This window comes from Meleagris gallopavo, chromosome 7, assembly GCF_905368555.1.
Source record: "Meleagris gallopavo chromosome 7, MGAL_WU_HG_1.1, whole genome shotgun sequence".
Classification (NCBI taxonomy): Eukaryota; Metazoa; Chordata; class Aves; order Galliformes; family Phasianidae; genus Meleagris; species Meleagris gallopavo.
The window spans coordinates 3,525,746-3,545,506 of record NC_139410.1 but is presented as its reverse complement, the minus strand read 5'-3'; the positions used below and the strand labels follow the sequence as shown (position 1 = coordinate 3,545,506).

General features: G+C 38.6%; 1 protein-coding gene across 1 annotated transcript in view; it reads left to right on the top strand.

Annotated features, from left to right (window-relative positions):
* Positions 1–19,761, top strand: part of ZNF804A (zinc finger protein 804A) — a 132,719-nt gene that overhangs the window by 87,091 nt on the left and 25,867 nt on the right. Inside the window, exon 2 of the mRNA XM_085228419.1 lies at positions 16,366–16,509. Within this exon, the coding sequence (XP_085084545.1) occupies positions 16,366–16,509 (144 nt within the window). The remainder of the gene's footprint in view (positions 1–16,365; positions 16,510–19,761) is intronic.

The following is a 19,761-nucleotide window of genomic DNA, read 5'->3' as shown; positions in this document are numbered from 1 at the left end:
AAATAACTGAAAAATTTTGCCCATCTTTTCCTGAAACTATAGAGAGTTCCAAGATTTAGAAGATGTGCTGTTATTTCATTAGTCTCAAACTAGTTACACTAGCGGTTCAAAAATTACATGAAAATTTGCTGATTGGCTGATACTGATGGGGAATAAACTAAAAATATGTTAATACTGTAACACGGAGCATAATGCTGCTTTGTGGCTACAGTGCAGATTTAACCTTTCTCCTGCCTTTCATAGATTCGCGCCTAAGAAGTCAGATGAGCTATTCAAGCTAGAAGAGCTTACCTCTATGAACTGTTATTTCTATGATCCAAAGGCAGAGCAGGAGCTGTGGAAATATTCAGGAATCACAGAATTAAGAATGGTTGAGGCTGGAAGGCACCTCTTGGGAGCATTTAGTCCAACCTCCTGCTTCAGACAGGTCACCTAGTGCACGTTGCCCAGGATCACATCCAGATGGGTTTTGAGTCTCTCCAGAGAAGGGGACTTTCTGGACCAATCTGGACAGCATGTTCCAGAGTTCAGAAAACAGCAGACAGTGCAGTGGTGCCTGTAGAAGATCCAGGGAGAGCTTTATTGATACGCTATGATTGGTTACGTGCATTTCAAGGTTATTGATAAAACGTTTGTGTTCACCTTCAAGTCTTTTATTCAGAAGATTGAAATGGATGCATTCTCCTAGTGTTGGGGAAGGGAGAAAAAAGGGATAACAAAGTTCCTGTTGCCAATTAGTTTTACGTTGTCCAGTTTGAACATGTATTAGCTGTAAGGTGTTAGTCGTGAAGCAGTCTCAAAGCACATCTGCTTCAGAGGAGAAAGTGTTCTTAAAAATTATTATACAGAAATCAATTATTAATTTGCAGTGTTAGCTTTCAAGATACTTGCTCTGTCTCTTTTGCACTTTGGTTAGGAATAGGAATACTGAATAAATGACCAGAGGCGAGCAGTAGGTTCTGAAGCTGTCCCAGGCAAATAGCACCAAGCTGGCTATGTGTATCAGCCACGCCAGTTGACCCCAATGCATTTCTGAGCAGGCAGGACCTCCTTTTTTCATCATTGCTGTTGTTAAGGAGAGCAGCCTCTCGGTGTGTTCCTTACCAAGGTCAGGCACATCAAATAGAACAGAGCAGCAGCATGAGCGGATCTAAATTGGTTGCTGTGCCAGTTTCTAGCTGTGCTGTGGTATAATATCAAACCGATTGGCTTCTCAGCAGCTGAGATACAAAGGACACAAATGGTATACAGGAAAAAAAGTGGAAAAGAGTTAACTTTTCAGCCAGATGACTAATAATCTGAACTTCCAGACCTGGGAGAACTGTGGAGGCATGAATTGTGAAGATCTGCCATTAATTGACTCAATCTACTGTTTTATGATAGAGCTACGTTAACGAGTGTTATGAGGGAAATATTGGTGATGAAGTAATACAGTAATTCAGTACCTTTATGCAATCACAGAACGCCCTTTCAGAACTATTTCAGAAAAATACCAGCATTTCAACGCAGTCATGTATTTTAAAATAGACTGTTGTGAGCCTCCTGCAGTCCTGTGGGAGATTATACAGAAATCCACAGAAACAAAATCAGTTCTTTCTTGAGAGCAGCCTGCTGCTATATTTATATGTAATCTTAAAGCTCCCCAAACTGTAGCTATTTTCCCAAATAGGTAACAATCACATATCAAGCAACAAGAGGAACTGCATTGGGTCTTAAATTTGCCTCTAGAAATCGAAAATATAGGAAGAGTTAACCTGCTTGCAGGTTTTGTAAGCATCATTTTGCAGGGCAGTATTATTGACCAGGGTGCCATCAATATGTAAGGGTTCAACAGTCCCTTAGAAATGGAATGTTTTCTTCCAGATACTTCTTTCATGTTTAGAAAATGGGCCACAAATTGAACTTGAAAATGGGAGTAGTGTCTGTTTACCAATAAAGAATAAACTTTACCTGAGATTTCTGATTATTTAGGTTAGATGATGACATTTAGAACTTCTTTCCCAACATAAACGTTACATAACATTCTAAACAGAATCTCATAGAGAGAGAGCTGAGAATGGAATTATTATGGAAGCTTTGTAACACAGCAACACATCCTGCTCTTATGTGGATTGGTTTTTTATTGTTTTTATTTAAAATTTTAAGGATTTTATCAATCTGGAGTAAGTAATTTATCATATACTAGAGAAAAATTTGCCAGGATCTGTACTTCATCAGCACTCTTATTCTACAGCCTCACACAGTCTCTTCTATTGAGAAGCTTCTCTTTGAATATCCAGTGGACAGAAGTCTGTGCTCTACAGACAGTTCAAGTAGCAGATGAGAGAACAGCGCTTAGTTCTCTCCTGTTACCTGAATACCAAAGGCAGGGAGAAAATGCCTTCAGCTGACTTGAGAAACGTGTGTGAAATGAGAGGAAAAGGGCTGTCAGTAGTTTCCCTTCATTCAGCTGGTTTGCATTACAAATCAGTGATCTCTGAGTCTGCCTTTGTGCAAGTCCTATTAAGGCAGCTGAGAAGGAACTGGGTTTTGTGCTTGGATTGTTCGAAGGGTAAAGGCTGTTTTGCAGGAAGGTTTCATCAGAGTATCAAACCTTAATTCATGTGTTGTCTTCTGTTGTCATTTTTTAAGAGATCTTTAGCTTGGAGCTCCTTTAAAACCTTGTCGTAAAAAATAACATGTTTTGTGCATACAAACCTGCAGCATCTCCTCCGCTGGCTTTGAAAAAGGCTTTTTGCAGCCTTTAACATAAATAGCTGAATCAGATGAAAAAGATCTAGTTAGATAGCGTGCATCATCATGAACAGAGAAAGCTCAAGAAATGTTGCTGTACGTGCTCCTATGTCAATTTGAAACCATTTTTCTAGATACTGTTGAAGATTTATGTGTTGGTATTTACACACTGTAAATAAACAAAGAAGCGTTCTCATTCTGAAGATATCAATGAAAACCAGTTGTTGTTATTGTATTTAACTCAGTGTTATAAACCTGGAGTGAGCCCAGTCTGAAGTTGAGTCTTTCAAATGATGCTAATCTGCATCACTTGAAAGGAAATCTATAAAACTGCTTTCCTGTGATGTCTGTAAGTATAAATGGTTTCTTTTTAAATAAAAATGACTTGGAAGATGTTGCTTGTTTTCACTGTGATGTTTTTGTACTAAGACCCACAGAAAGGCCATAAAGCAATTAGTTGGAGATGCTGGCTACTGTGTAAGCATAGCTTTTGTGGTACATGGATAGGTTGATTTACATTAGGCTGGCTCAAGCAGAACTACCTGAGGCATGTCTCCTGAGGAGACATTTTGGGTGGCATTTAACTGCAAGATGGAAATTGTTGTTGCTGGAGCATGACTGCTTGTGTAGTAAATGCTTTCCGCGTGCATTCTCTGTGTGTAACAGAATGGTTTAATCTTAAAACAAGAAGCAAATCTGAAATTGAATTTATTGTTCAATAAAGTTGTATTTGATAGAGATTTTGGCTTCAACAGTCAGGCAATCAATGTTTGCTTTTAATTACACGGCACTGAAGAGATGCCATACACCTCTTTCTGCGATTCAGTATTTCCAAGCCGTTATGTTGATAATCAGATCAGAAAAGCAATGTTTTAAATTGGTTAATGAAGTTAAGTGCTAGCACAGCACACCACATTTTCTCCTCTGTGCTGTTCAATCAAATCAACGTTATCTGATCTTACACTGGCTTTAATGTGCTCCTGTTGTATTTACATAGAATTGTTTGAGTTCTTCAGCTTTCCATTGATCCTGCCCACTGATGATACTGATGTCACCTCTCTGTTCACACCGAGTCAATATGTTCAGCAGTGGATTAAGAACTATTCCATTCTGCTGGGAAAAATGGACTATGCTAGCACCGCTCTGCCTGATGTAGCTGTGCAGTGCCTGAGCCAGCATCCTATATGGTCATGTGCACCATGCCTGCCTGAAAATCGTATTAATGCACATAGGAGAAGGAAATACCACAGGCACGGTAATATTGATTTAATCATGTATATGTGTATCAACTTGAGAGAAGAAAAAGGGCTTGGAAGTTTGAAACCTTAATGCTCTAACCGTGGAGAGTTATATAATCAGATATTTTGGAAAATGTTGTTTTAATGTTGTGGAGCTAGAGAACAAAACCAAAAAGACCTCATACCTGTTCTGCTTAAGAAATTTTGTAAACTGAGGAAAGGAAATGCCTTATTTTTGGGGGCAGCAAATATTCTCTGTCACGTCCTTCGGGAAAATTACTTTGTGGGTACTGTTTCCTAGAAGTGAGGAGTGTGCTGGGGAGTATACATACTTTGAACCGTGTTTTCTCATTTCAAAAGACAGAGCAAAAGTGGAGAGGATGGAAAAAAAGTTTAAGACCATCATTTCCTTGTTCTGATGTGTCAGCATACTGAGATCTATTGTTGACTTACCAGCAATGGTGAGGAAAAACTATTTTAGCTCCCTACTACTGGTAGAAGCTTGTTGGTCCCATTGATGATACCAGGCATGGCAGCTTGTCTTAGGTGGTGATGGTGGGCATTCCAACTGATGAGATACGACTTCGTTAATGGTTAGACCCTCCAGTGCAATGAATGTGCTGTTTGGGTGGTATGTGTATTTATATACGTACATATGCAACTGTGAAACAGAACAATGATTTTCTGGTTTGTTACTTGCAGAGTTTATTGTAATATTTCTGGTAATGATTTTCTTAGCATGATTTGAAGTAGCAATTTTATTTTATGGGATGGTTCCTTTAGGTGCAAACAGCTACTTAAATATGCGTTAAAAGAATTAGCACTTTCACTGTTATACTGTTGAGCTGGGAATAATTAATGGCTGTTCTGTCTGCTACTTCTCACTTTGACTTTACTACTCCGAAATAGAATTTTAAAATGCTTTGTTTCACATTTATTTGTGTGGTATGTAGTTATGATAACATTAAGAACAGATACTAGAATCAAGAGTGGAGGGGAACATGTATTTGTTAATGGAAAAAAATAAAAGCTCTGTGCTAGTAAATATTTCACTGATTTATGAGGGAAAATGCTGTAGAAAAGCTTTTTAAAAGGTCAATGAATTTCTATTAAGTTGTTCCATTCTCATTGCTTTTAAAATTAAGTGTGCGGGGTCAACATTAAAAGCCTCATTTTCAGCCTCTGAACTGCCATTTAAAGAGAAAGTTAACAGTAAGAGCTATTCAAAGCAATAAGTTTAGACTCTTACTTTTTTAAGATGCTTTCAAAATGGGGAAATATGTACATATGTCATCAAATGTAACTCCTCAAAGTATCTGATCTGTCAGTGCTGTATAGATGGTTCTCCTGATGATTCCTGCGGCAGTTCTGGGTACTTGAAAACCCTTAAATAATGTAGATAAAATGGAGAGCCTGTTCATCTCATGCAGTGCTATGGGGCTTTGAATACTTCTTATTTCTTAGGAACGTTTTTTTTCTGCCAGCAGTGTTACGTGTGCCTTCTTTCATTTTTTGTGGGAGAGACACCTGGTAAAAGGGCAGCTTGGTTTGAGAAGGAGGCTGTGGTTCCATGCTGATAGATTTTACTTCCACTTAGTTGACGAAAATAACCATTTTCCTTGAATAAAGTAGTGTTCAAAGTCAGGTCAGATGGGGGCCTGGGCAGCCAGAGCTAGTGGTGGCAGCCCTGCCCATGGCAGAGGGTTGGAACTGCATGTGCTTTAGGGGCCCTTCCAGTCTGAGCTGTTCTGTGATTGTATGATTTCTATAGGTTATTTCAAAACATTTTAAAGGACTGTATTTAATAAACAAGGTGATAGCCACCATCATTACTTTTCTTTCCTTACTTCCTTGCATGATCACTGACTTATAAAACTCGATTTTATTATGAGACTGTCACAGTCCTAAAAAAGTGCTTGGAAAACTCAAAAATTCAGACTGTGGAAGAAGTAATATAATGGACAGACTTGTCAAACGTTCTCATGGAAAGAATCCAAATAAAATCAGGATACAGCAGAGCGCTGATTTTTTTTCTCTACTTTCAACTTTCTTTTCAAGGACAGAAAAGGTCATTCTCAGTCTGCTGAAATCTCTATTTTCTTCTGTTATTTTGGTTAAGGGAACTTTTTATGAGAGAAAGCAGCTAGCAGATATAGCACCTGTTAACTTCTCAGATCAGAGTTAAAGGGATGTTTAATTCATTATCGTTCTAATCTGTTTTAGATTAGAATGACCTTTTCTTGGCTTCATATTAAAGTCCCCTTCTTGAAAAATTAATGTTTTCCTCCATGTTGCATGTATTGATTATTAGTGGCTGGTATTTATTCATAATTAAAAATGCAGTAGGCAAGAAAGCAGAATCTGAAGGCATGTGGCATCTCTTTTTCACTGCATTTTGATTTAACCCTTATAAACATGTAAACAGAGGATCTGTACTTCTTAAAAATCTCTCAGAAAAGAGGTATGGAGAAAATTGTTATCAGTAGTCTCAGATGTTGGAGTAAATCACCTCCGAAGTGGTTTAGCTGATGGAGGATGCTCAGTTGTTTTGCCATGGCTTTGGGCAATCACTCAACGAACGTGCAACTTGGATCACAACAGTTTCTGCACTAAGCCCACCCAAGAACTAGCTTTGTTCTGGTTTTTAGTGCTGAAAAAAAATCCACTTTTCCTTCTGTATTTTTGCAATGTTACATAAGCTAGACTTGAACAGCCAAATATTAGAAAGATTAGAAAGAAGCAATTAAGCTTAGAAAGAGTTCTATAGATTGTACTGGGTGACGGAAGATGTCAGTATTGATTTTCTGCCACTTTCATGTCTGACCTTTTGGATTCCAGCAGATGCTCTTAAGAGGATTTTGCTTGTACCAAATTAAAGATATCACAGCACAATTGCTGCCTCATATTAGGAGAACTGGCTGAGCTCTTGGGTTCTGTCAATGCAGTCTTATCGTATGTAGGAATGTTGTTGTTACTTGATTTAATGTGGTTCCATAGACAAAACCAGCTGAGAAGCTATTTATAAAAAAGCATTAATTGTGATAAATGTAGTTATCATTTACTTTGTTTTGTACACAAGTCTGTAATTATAAGCTTTGGTTTGTAAAATTGATGACATGCAAGGGGATTAAAACGTACCACAAGCTTTGATAAAGCAACGCTTCAAACGAAGCAAACCATTAAAAATATGCATAAAGGTTTAGCAACATTGTTAGTGATGAAATTGGAAGGAAAAAACATTTAAAAAAATTTTTTTTCTTCATTTAGCGTCTTCTGGCAAAATCCAAGTGCAGAATTCCTGTGTGAGCATCCTTTGCTGTATCCCTGTCTGTAGAAAACAGATGTGTTGGCTGGAGTGGCTGAACATGCTTAAAAGGCTTTTGTCTGACTTTAGCAAGTTTTTTTACCATAAGATGTAGCTTGGTTTGGCAAAATGATTGTTTTTTTATTTGATGCCCATCCTGCAACAATAAAAGGGAAACTCCTCATAATTATTAGCACAGTTAGAGGCAACAAAGCATTGGTATGTAGTCTTTGCCATGTGATAGCCCTGTGGTGAGCTGGAGGAATTGGGAGACCTCTGAAGATCACCTAGTCCTCACAGTTCTTCCTGGCAAGGTCAGCACTAAGACCACCCAGATTTGAGATTTTACTGTTTCATTTGGACCAGATCCCTTGGGGATTTTTCTTTGTAAGACTGAGCAGGGCCTAGTGTCTTCACACTGAGTAGCATCTTCAAAGATGAAGTTAGGTTTATGCTGCCATATCTTTGTGTGTACATGTGCATGCGTGTAAACATGAAGTAGAAAACCCATTTCCGTCTGATTTTGCAAAGAATCTGAGATCTCAACGTTTTTAAATTTGAAACACTTTTTCACTACTAGAGGATCCAATAAATGCTTTGGAAGAGAAAAAGACCAGAGCATGATTTGTACATGATGAAGAATCCACGCTTGAAACTCAGACCCAGATGAAATCAGAATTACTGCAGTGTATTATCAACCATAGATAAGCTGGAATGCTGCTACTCTGTCTACTATTATCAGCAACATTGCAGCTACTGTTGCTTTTTAACACAAATGATGAGCGTGTTCAGAAATGCTAATGTCACTTAGGTCTCCATGATTCCTCCAGCTAAAAAAAAGTGTTGTGCAACATGCAGTTTCCATGACACTGAGCATTTCTTTTTTGTTTATTCCTTCAAGGCAGCTGGAGCTTCTTTCAGCTAAAAAAGGAAAACTTTTGGCTGGGCAGAGACAGCTTAAGGCTAGATGAGAATTGAATAATCCAAGAAAATGAAGCCTTTGAAAACAAAACACACACACACACACACACACACACACACATACATACACACACACACACACACAAACCAGAGAGTACTCATACACAAGAAATCTGTTTCCTTTGCTGAACTCATTGAGCCTACCACTAATGCTGGAATCTCTCTGTTCCTGTCCAGCACCTTATGCCACCATTTGCCTCTCCCTTCTGATCTTTTTTTCTACTTGCATTGGATCCCTGGTCCTCCAGGTAACTTCTTCATGAGGATTAAGTGAAGAGCTTTGCACCCGTAGTTTTATGGAAACCTAAACTCATATGTAAAGTCATTAATGTTTTAATTGTATATATGAAGGAATTAATTATCTATTTATCTATCTATATATCTATGAATATATATAGATTCCTTTTTTCCACCCCCACCCCAAAATATTTTTAACCTACATCATCTTGCTGATTTTTTTTTAATTACTAGGTTTTTTTTGAGGAAGCCCGACAATGTTGTGGATGCACCTTATTTTCTCTGCACCTCTCTAAGCACAGTTGTATTTATGAGTGATGCAGAGCTTCCCCCCCCCCCGAAAAATTTAAATTTAAGTCTATTTCTTATTTAGGACTGACTGTTTCTATGGGCTTCAAAGCTGCAGAGGAATTTTATCAGGCTCTTGGCCAGAAAACACTGTGGAAAAAAGGAATTCCTGTATGGTGGAGAGACTGGGTTTATTGAAAGATGCCAGAAGTAGTAATATTTTCAATTTTTTTTTCCCATTTTTTCTGACAATGGTAACTGGATGAATTTTTTGAAAATAATTGTAAACTTAAGCTTGTGCCTGTTCATAATTAATCAACTGAAGAAGCCAAGGAGTGTAATTCCTTGTGTTTCTTATAAAAAAAAATTACTCTGGTCAAGCCCTGTAGAATGAATTCCATTTAATGACCATGCAGTGGGTTATGGTAACAGGGAGAAGTGGAGCGTTATTCTTGTTTGCATCTGAAGTGTTTTCCATCAGTGACTCAGACTTCTTGGGCAGAGGCACACAAACCAGAAGCGTTTCAGACCTTAGCCTCTCTCAGATACCTCTTCAATGGCCAGATATTTAAGTGCTTGTGGCGTAGCACTTCAAAGCACATGAAGGAAGGCTAGCAGTGATGGGTCCCTGGAGCTATAAAAAGATAGGAAATTTGCATGAGAAGGTTTAATGGTCTGGAAAGTCACAGTAAAATGGAATCGGTATGAAGGTTTGTAAAGAAAACTTTTCATGAGTGTTTTCTATAGTAGGCGCTGCTCGGAGCAAACACATCAACTGTGAAAACTCAGCGGACCTGCTGATTTTAAAATACAGTGTACAGCTTCCTTGATGGGGCAAACATACAGTGTTCCTGAGTTTTGAGGCATTGATTTATATTTAAATAACTGGGTTATTTATATGGAAGTAGAACGGCTTGCAATTTCAACCCATTGTGGAGCAGTTGTGTTCTGTAGAGGAAGAAAATTGGAAGGGAATTTATTAATTCCAGTTCAAAATATGATTCTACTCTCATTTGCTTTCCTTTTTTGTCCCACATACACACACACACACACACACAAAGAAACGTTTTAAAAAATATAAGCTGAAATAGAAAAGAGAAAATACAGGAAAAACAAAGTTTTGGAAACTTAGGCAAGAAATTGCTATTGACAATCATAATAAAAATCTTTGTAGAAAAAGAGTTGTTGCGATCAGCAGCCAGAGCCAGGGAAACTGAAATTGAGACATCTGATCTGAATGTACAGGTGCACAGACCTCAGTGAGTGAGTCGCCCCGCAATCCAATGCCGTGGTCAAAGTTAAATATATTACAGGTGGTGTCCAATTTTCTTGCTCCCCAGTACCTCAGCCAACTAAATTGGCAATTTTGCCAGGCCAAAAATTAATTGCACGAACAAGTCTGTGCTTGACAAGCTCTACAGCAACTTCTAACACAAATTAATAGCTACCAGTCAATTGGCAGCGGGTTATCTTGAGATGAAATCAAGCCTCAAGCCCCCTTTCACAGAATCACAGAATTGTAGGAGCTGGAAGGGACCTCCAGTGATCATCGAATCCAGCACCCTTGTACTTCTTTAGATGAAGGCTGCTGGGCATAAACATTGAGATTTGTTCCAGTGTGGCATTTGTGTTCAGGAGTGGTTTGTGGTCTGCTTCAGGGTTCTGAGTTCTGCAGGGGTTAAAAGACGCTTTGTTTTGCTTAGGGTGCTGCTGTAAGGGTCAGATACAAGAGCTTGATTTTCCAAAGAGTCTAATTGTATTCGACACTTACGCGTCAAGGAAGTTACACTGAGGAGGTATGGACATCTTTAGATGTCTGCTATAAGGAAATGAAATGCTGAAAATCAACTGCAAGTTTTCTTTAAATCAAAGTTCTGTTCTAGTGGAAGCGTATGATTGGACTATTTCAGGCAGAGCAGTAAAGACTTCTCCTGATTATCATTGCCAAATGATAAGCATCCAGTGGAAAAAAAAAAAAGTTTTTCATCTAATACACTTCTGAGTAAACCTTTTTGTCTTCTGCTATTAAACATTTCTTTTTTACAGCAAAACATTCATCTATTCCATCTTGCACGGACTGAAATGAGTGGTGGTGTTGGGATAGACAAGTTTTTCTTCATTATAAGCAGGCCCACGTTAGATTTCTCACAAAACATTGGTGAAGAGCCCCCTTCTTAATATGAGTATCCAAGCAAAAATGTGCGTCCGATGTTGTCACCTTTTCAGTGAGTGCTCTGCCTGGAAATAGTTTTCAAATCGCTAGAATAAATAATTCTACAGATATATGCACAAGAGTTAGTTTTAATGGCAAAAAACTAATTAAGCCATTTTATGAGTCCCGGTTAAAAGTAATTATACAGTTGAAAGTGCTTTAAGGAAGTTAATGAGACAGACAAATCTGATAACAAATTACTGTCTCATCATTAGCTTCCTTTACAGTTAATTCAATCCTATCATTGCAGGACACTACTCTGCAATGCATTGGGTTCCAGTAGGCCCAACTCTGTCCCCGTGCCCATCCATCTCTCTCCGTGTGAAGCAGGGGCACAGAGTTCATCCATTCAAATGAGTATGGGTGGTGAGAAATGTGCTGTTTCAAAAAAGTGAGGGTGGCATTAGGAAACCAGCAGCTCTGACTGGGATCAGTGAGCTATTTCCTTCTGATTTCACTATGTTATTTCTCCTGATACCAAAATGTGTGCCTAAAGGTGAAATTCTGTCATAAAGCTGAGAATACGCATGCATGTTCTTAGTAGCATTTTTGTGTACACGCAGCAGCTGAGCAGCTCCTCGTATGTGGGACCTGTTTTGTTTGGAGCCCCTTGTCTGCAGGTCATCATGAAGAGAGAACAAATGCAGAGTGCGTTTTTCTTTTTACTTTTATTTGTTCAACCTGTGTGTTCAATTTATGTAGGGGTCTTCAGGGTAACTATTTCTTCCTCAGCCCCGTAATCATCCGGTGCAGCAAAGCAGTGAAGCAATGTGGTCGCTGGCCTTGGAAACTCCTTTGCCTGGAAGGAGCGTGGCAGGTGGGATCGAAAAATCAACCAAACAGCATCTGATGTTTATGGCCCTGTGAGAGCTGTGGGTTGCTATCACATCTCACAGCTAACGGGAAAGTTTGAAGTAATGTAACTGGGAAGATGTGACAGAATTGTCACTGTTGTCCCTGCCAGTCTCTTTTTCAGCTTAGAATGAAATGGAAGCTCGCTACACGGTATGAATGTGCTGAGATCAATGAGGAATTTGATCAATGTATCTAATTCTTTCTGCTTTGGCCTCTCTGCCTTCATAAGGCCAGGAACCTTATAAATAATTAGGTTTGGTGCTAGAGCGCATCAATATTATGAATGCATTCTATTTTTTATTTATTCCTTCCAGTTCAGTGGATGATGTATGGACTGTTCATATGAGGAAAAAGAATGTGATATACGAAAATATTAAAACAAATGATACGTGCTGAGAAATACTGAGATTGATAGCAGAGATGTTAGTAAATTGTACCTTTTATTCAGTGAAATCTGCTCCTTCTCACTATCTTTATAGCACCTAGCAAATAAACTAGAAATGAAGGCATCATTATTTGTGTCCATAGATATTGCAGTGAACTGGCTATAGAAATGTCTGCTTTTAAGCTACATCTTTTTTTTTTCCCTTGATTCATTTTTCATTTTCCTTTCTTTTTGTTGGGGTGGAGGGGTGGAGAGAAGGGTGGTAACAGCATGTTTTTAAGCAGGCTCTAAAAATACAACAACTATGTAGAGTAGTTTCACTAGAGCAAGAGAACAAGCTGGATTTTTTTTTGACAATGTTCAAAATATAATTTTGCCTCTATTTTTTTGGCACTGGGAAAGAAAAAAATGCTTTATGTATATATATATATATATATATATATATATTTTTTTTTTTTTTTTGGTGAAGCATGGATACTGTAGGACATCACTTAGGTCTAATGTGGGTCAAATCCAGAGGTTCAGACTAGAGCAGCCTGATCCTCCCTGGGAGGACTGTACCAGTAAATACTCTGGAAGAAGGGGGTTGTTTCTGTAATACATTTTACTTTGCAGTGCCTGCCTGCCTGACCCTTTTATGTCTACAGTAAATGTGAAATAGTTTACTGCAATAGAGCATGCTCACATTTCTTGTGAAGTAAGAATATTCACTGTGGCAATCAGCGCGGTGCAGGTGGTGTTTTATAATTTCACATTCTTACACTTTTTCCTGCCTAACCTTTCTACAGAAAGTAGACATATGAGACTTTAATCTACGTAGCACTCCATAAAAACATCCTCCAGACTAAGGGATCCTGTCAACTTCCTAAAGTTATCCATGGGAAGCAGTAAATGCTTCTGTTACTTTCCTCCTTTCTTCCTGTCTGTGCATTGGCAGCAGAAGGTCCCATCCTGCCTTTGCAGGTGACACCTCTGCAGATGGAGCCTGCTCTTTGCACTATTTGTCAGATGCTTGCAGCAGCGTTTGCACTTAAGGTTTAAAGATTTGGAGGGTAGAGAAGATGGATTTAGAGAAATAAAGCCAGCTGAGAGATGTGAGCACTTATTAGAGATCTTTCATATAAATTATGAAAGATGGCTCCAGTGAATTATAGCCACAGGCTTTCAGATAATAAGCCTTTCAGGAAAAAAATAATGAAACTAAGTGACACTCAGTTCTGAGTTCCACAACCAAGATGAATTATAATTCAGTGTTCTTTTTAAAACTTCCAGTATGGTTTGCAAATTTTTTTGGATGCAACTGAGACTAAGCCCGGTAATAGTTAGCCATTTTAAATGTTTTTGGCCACTGCTTTACTCTTGGCATGTTCCTTTCCAGCAAGTTGCTGTCATTCCCGTCTGCAATCCATAGCCTGCTGCTATCAAGGTCCAGGGACTGTCATCTCTTACTGTCATTTTTTGGGCAGCTGTCCCTCATTGAAATTCATAGCGCTAGCAAAAGCCTCCTCTTCCAAGGCAGTGCTCCCTTCCAAATCAATACAAATGGTTTAACAAGCAGAGAATCTGTCTGCATTCTCCTTTTTCCATTCCCTGTTCATCCTCCGAAACATTAACCTTAAAAAAAATCAACGCAGGTGTTTGGAGCGGTGGTTCAGTATTGTTTCCTGCAGGTTGGAATAAAATACGTAATTTTCATCTGGTAGTCATAGGGGATAATGTGAAGAAAACACTTCATGTTTCATGATCGCTTCAGGTGCAAGGCAAAATTTTGGAAAAATGACCACTGCTACTATTTCTTTAGCAATTCTTTGCCACAATAGTACTTTGTTTCAGATCGATCCCCCATGTCCACAATTAATGATGCTTTTTGCCTATGTTTAGATCACAAAGAGTGTATTTCACCACCGAGGTTCTCCTGTAGCAACTAGTGAATGTGCTTGTGTTCATCTGTATCCTCTTGTTGTCTTCTGCCAGTGTTTAACCCATTCTTCTAGGCACTGCATGCTGTTTTTGTATGCATCCCATTTACTTCACATTGTTCAACAAATCAAGTGAAGGTTAGTAATTGAATAGAAACTTCTCCTGCCAGCCAAAAACTGCACAGCAGCTGATGATACAGGTAATAAAAGAGTTGGAGAAGAGAGTACAGCTGGAAAGGCTTTGGAAGCTGCAAAAAGGACAGGGCAGGCAATGCATGACCTGGGCCTGAGGGATGACTGAATACTCCAGAAGAGTTTTGTTCAGAGAGAGATGTTGTGATATGGTGTATATAATTATGAATGACCCAGACAAAAGGAATTATAAAAATGGATGTTTGTGACCTCTTCCAATATGAGAATAAATAGAATGTCTGTTGGGCTCCAGAGCAAAGTGAAGAATAGTGTAGTCTTCAGTTAAAGGTCACTTTACCTTTGTTATACACAACAAAACTTTACTAGGTTCAAGAAGGTGATCTGATCTGGTACAGTCATTTGTGTATTCCTAACATCCAATATTTACTGGCTTTAAAAATACAAATCTTGTCATAAAGAAACCCTGTTTTTTCCTCTCCTGTGTCCAAGATCAAACTCTGCTGTTGTATTCCCTGTGCTTATTTGCATCTATTTTAGATGATATTGAAATATAAAATGAGCCCTCCCCATCAAAGAACTCCAGGTACGATGAGATTTTATTATTTTGCAGTACAGTTTTCACAGGGTTCTCATGTCTGGACTCCATTTGGGATCCATTGTGTGTGTCAGCTACAATTGCACAGATCCCATTCAGGTTATGTTCTGCTGTATAAGAAGCGTTTCAAAAATGGTGCTTTATTTCAAGAGGAACACCAACAATATTACATAATTTTATTACGTACATCAGTATGACTAGCAGAATTCTGCTTGAGAACATGTTGTGAGATCTTTATACAAGAGAAATGATTGTTTATTTCACTACTCTTGTATTAGAATCTTGTATTAGAAATTTGCTTTAATTTTCAATTATCATATGTACTATAATAATCCCCTGAAACCACAGTTTTCTCCTTTGTTTTGTTCTAAAAACCAGTAAAAATAAAAAGGGTCCCTCTGCAGACTGTGAGAAGTACTGTTGAGTTGTTTCAAGGGAGCATCTGTCCTTAGAGGCTTTTGATATATTTTCTCTACTGCTTTCTTAAACACAGGCATCTTAGTAATGCTTGAAGAGATTTAAAACCTACAGTTTTGTGTAGCTATTACTAAAAACCAATGGCAGAGTTTCCAGGATAGGTTTCCATACAGCACGGATGTATTTCGAAGTGTAAAATATTTATATTTTACTGTGTTTGCAGCAGTTGGGGCTTCAGCATGCAGTTCTATCTAAGACTTGTCAAAAGCAGAAAAGCAGGAGGCATTTCACTGAAGTCGACATGTTGAATGTGTAACCGGTGCTCAACTAATTTTAGATGACAGACCATTTCCATGCTCTTTCAGAACTTGCCATGTTGTCATCAATGCATTCAGGAAAGGAAAAATATTGCTTGTATAGAACTCGTTCATAAATAATAAGCAAGGTTGTTTTAAATGCTTTTGCTAATGTATGGTAAATGGAGATGTGGGTCTTTCCTTCTAATGCTGGATGACAGAGCTTTGGAAGATATTCATTAACTCTTAGCTATGAAAGAATTCATCATGTTTTCATGTGTTTCTGTGCTCAGAGAGACACAGTTGAGGTTTTTCATTTCCTTTTTAAGAAGCACGCTTCATTGTAGAAGTCTGCTAACTCAATTATTGGAGTTTGTGTCTCTGTGATTATTCTGCTTAGGCATGTTACCTCCCAGGTCATCTGAACAGCGAGTCTTTGGTAGAAATTAACTGGAAAATAACCTTCAGCGCAATAAATATTTGTATTTGGAAAGGACCTGAGGAAATCCATCTGTAGTCTAATGTCTGACAGAGCCCCGAGGGGAGCAGGCAACTGAATAGCAAATTGAAGTGTGCAAATCCTGAGCCTCTCAGCAGATACAGTAAATATGTGCAATGTAACACAGCAAATATGCGAAGGCTTTTAGTTGCGGAAGTGTGTAAATGTTTACAAATATGATTAACTGCAAAGCACAAAATCCATTCGCAGCATCAGAGGAATATACTAAAATTACTTTTCCATTCCCCTCCAGGATTATGCTGAAAAGAAAAACACGATAGCAAAAGCCCTGGAAGATCTGAAAGCCAACTTCTACTGTGCACTCTGTGACAAGCAGTACTATAAACACCAGGAGTTTGACAATCACATTAACTCATACGATCACGCTCACAAACAGGTAAGAGGAATCTTCTCACTGTTTAAACTTCGTTCCAGCAGGAATGTTGACATTTTTTGTTTCAGTGTCCTTCAGGATGGCTTGAAAATCACAGTCATCAGATGTCAGGTTCTGGAAAAAAGCAGGCAGTTTTCATAGGAACAAGTTGTAACTTGAATGTTTCACAGCCAAAAATTCTGAGACATAAGGAGTGGGGAACGCTCTAAAGGAAATGCAAACAGTTAAATGGTAAAAAGGTACAAGAAATAACAAAAAAAATGTAAATGTAGAATTCACTTGTCCTCAGTTTAATTTTGCATGTCAGTAAGTACAGTGGTGTATTTAAGAGATTACAGGGAAGCGTTTGTGTTGGAACAGGTGTGGATACGAAGCTTGGCATACTTTCTGGTAAACTTTCTTTTCAGAGCTGCATCTGTGTGAAAGGGGCTATAATTTTCCTTAAATGTGCTGAGTTTAAAAAGCCTTCGTAATGAAAAGTTTCTGGCTCGGTTCACAATAAAATATGTGTTAGGTGTTAAACATTGGAATTTACAGTTTTACTGCCACATTTTGTCACTGCACCTCCAAGTCCTGTATCCTGCTTTTATGACATAAAAGGAGGAGGCAATGCAATTGTCTCGTAAGGCAGCAGCATGCCACTGCAGCCTCACGGTCTGCAGAGTGGTCAGCAGTGTACTGTTCAGAGGAAAATGCAGCACGTCTTGACTTTGCCAAAAGGATATGTAATGGTATAACCATACAGGAAGTTTCTACTTAGTTCAATTAGCTGGTAATTATCCTTTATCTTTGTTTTTATCTGGTGCAATCATAAGGCTCTGGATCAGAATCGATCGCTTTTCATTCTAATTGAATCTCCTGCAGTTTCTTTCAGATGCTATCAGCTTTAGATATTGTGAGTTTTAGATTCATTGTAGCGAACTACGAAGCTGCGGACCTCATCAGCTACAGGAATGTATGAGAAACTGGAGGGAAAGCTATATTAGAACAGAAATTAGTAGGTAACTTCATTGCATCCTAGAGATGTTTATTATGAGTTGTAAGTGTTTTGACTTTAAGTACAGCTGGAACTGGTCCTTCAGGCACCATCACACAACATCACCTCATTTATGGAAGGCAGGGGAAAAAGAGATGGGCAGACTCTTCCCCACGTGAACTCTCTTAGGAATTTCAGGCTGCTCTGAAACACTTTCAAATAATGAGAACCTGAAGATTGCAGTAATTGCTCCTCTGCCTATTCAGTATTGATGAAAATGTACTTTGAAACTGAGGTCAGATATCAGACTTACTTCAGTGTTTCACACAGCTGCTTCTCTTTTTAATTGTTTTAGACAGGAGATGCAGCATTTGGAGGAGTGTGGCAGCTCCTGTACCTTTTGAGTGGTGGCTTGGGGTGTCAGTGTTGGCATGTGTTATCTTAGCTGGTGAAACTGAGTAAGCCATCCTCTTCCTACCTAAGATAATCACAACTTCCCTCTTTTTGATGGGAAATCAGACAAAGGTGGCCAGTTCTCCAGCAGGACAAGTTGTATGGGTGCTCGTTTGGACAAAGAGAACATTTTCTGTAATATTACTAGAAAATAAGGCTATCGATTCCTGAGATTAAGATGTTAAGTCAGGTTTAACCCTTCTGGCGCATTTTCTTTTGTGGCTTTGATTGCTGTGATAAGAGCTAGCCATTCCTCTTCCTGTATTTCAGTGAAAAAGGAGGTAGCTAATGGTGTGGTGATGGCCTCTCTCTGATTTTCAAGGATTTAATGTCAAGTCTTTATTTCTGAGCAACCTCATTTTGCTAGAGCCATTTGCAGATGCTGCTGTAGGATTTTTGTTTCTGATTTTGTTGTGAACATTCCTAACTCAGTGGTAGAAGTTTTCCAGCAGTTTACTGTGGGAGATGAACAGATGACCTGGGTTTTGCCTCTTACTTGTCTCTAGCTTTCCCATTCAGTCACACATTTCTACTAATTATGAGCAGGTAAGGGGAACCACTTATTAAAAAAAATAAAAGTTTCCTGTGCTCCCAGAATAACTGTAAGCACGTGCAGTAAGTTCTGTTTTTCTGCTCCCAGCACGATGTCCCTCATATAATCAAGTGGCTGAAACCTCTGTCCACCTGATTTCATCCCAGCCCTTCTGAAAAGCCTTATTTAATCCTAACCGAGCACTCTTTTGTCACACATGTCAGCCATGCAGTAGTTCCTCTGAGGAGGTGTTCATCACATCTGTTTCTCAATTTTATTGTCCTTATTTTCTAAAAATTCAAAGATTTCTAGCACAGTAAATATCCAGGATTAAAATACAAAACTTAATAATAAACTGTAAAATTGCCTTTTGGATTGGGAACCCCACACTGTCAGGAATTGCTTGTGCTTTGTTTTGTTGTCTAATATAGCTTCTGCACTCATATAGATCCATCTGACCAGACCAGAAATAAAGGGTAGAGCAAAACTAATTTTATTGCCTAGAACTTGGAGGAGTTCAGACCAATATATAGGGGTCTGCACCTGCCTCTGTTAGTGCTTTCTTTGTCTTAGCTTTGACAGTATGGTTGGGAGAGTAATATCTCTAGCTTTAAGAAATAGTCCTGGAAAAGCAACTTGAAAAGTGGTAATGAAGAAAAATGAAATTCTTTGTTTGCTTTGAAAGCCTGGACCAAATAAATAAATAAATAAATAAATAAAATAAAATAAAATAAAATAAAATTGAATATAGGTGTCTACAACGAAAAGTGTTATGGGCCCAATTCAGATAGACATGTGACAAAGGCTGAACCTGTATTATTCAGTGTACTAATGAGAGAATTCCTGTTTGATAATGGTGATCTAAAATAATGGATTGTGGTTTTGAGACCCATCTGAGGACTCAAAAGCATCTGTATAATTTTATGCATTTCCTTAAGCATTTGGAAGCATACAAAGAGCTTTCTGAAATGCTGTATTAACACAGGATAGGAAAAAAAATGCTGCCCATGCTCCTTGAAATGCTGCTGTTTTGATAAATGTGGCAGAGCAGCAAGTGTAAAGCTGTGAATGACCTTCGTCTTTTCGTAGCCCTTCGGAGGCGGTGAGTTGTTTTGTCCTGTCAGTGGATCACACAGCTGGGTTTCCTGCATCCATCACTCCTCAAGAGGCTTGTTGCTGCCAGAACAAAGTGCTTTTATTCTTGAATGTGAAAGTCTTCCTCTCCATCCCAGACCTGATTTATCACCTAATATCATAGCAGCACACCGGGTTTTGATGTACTTTCCTTTCCCTG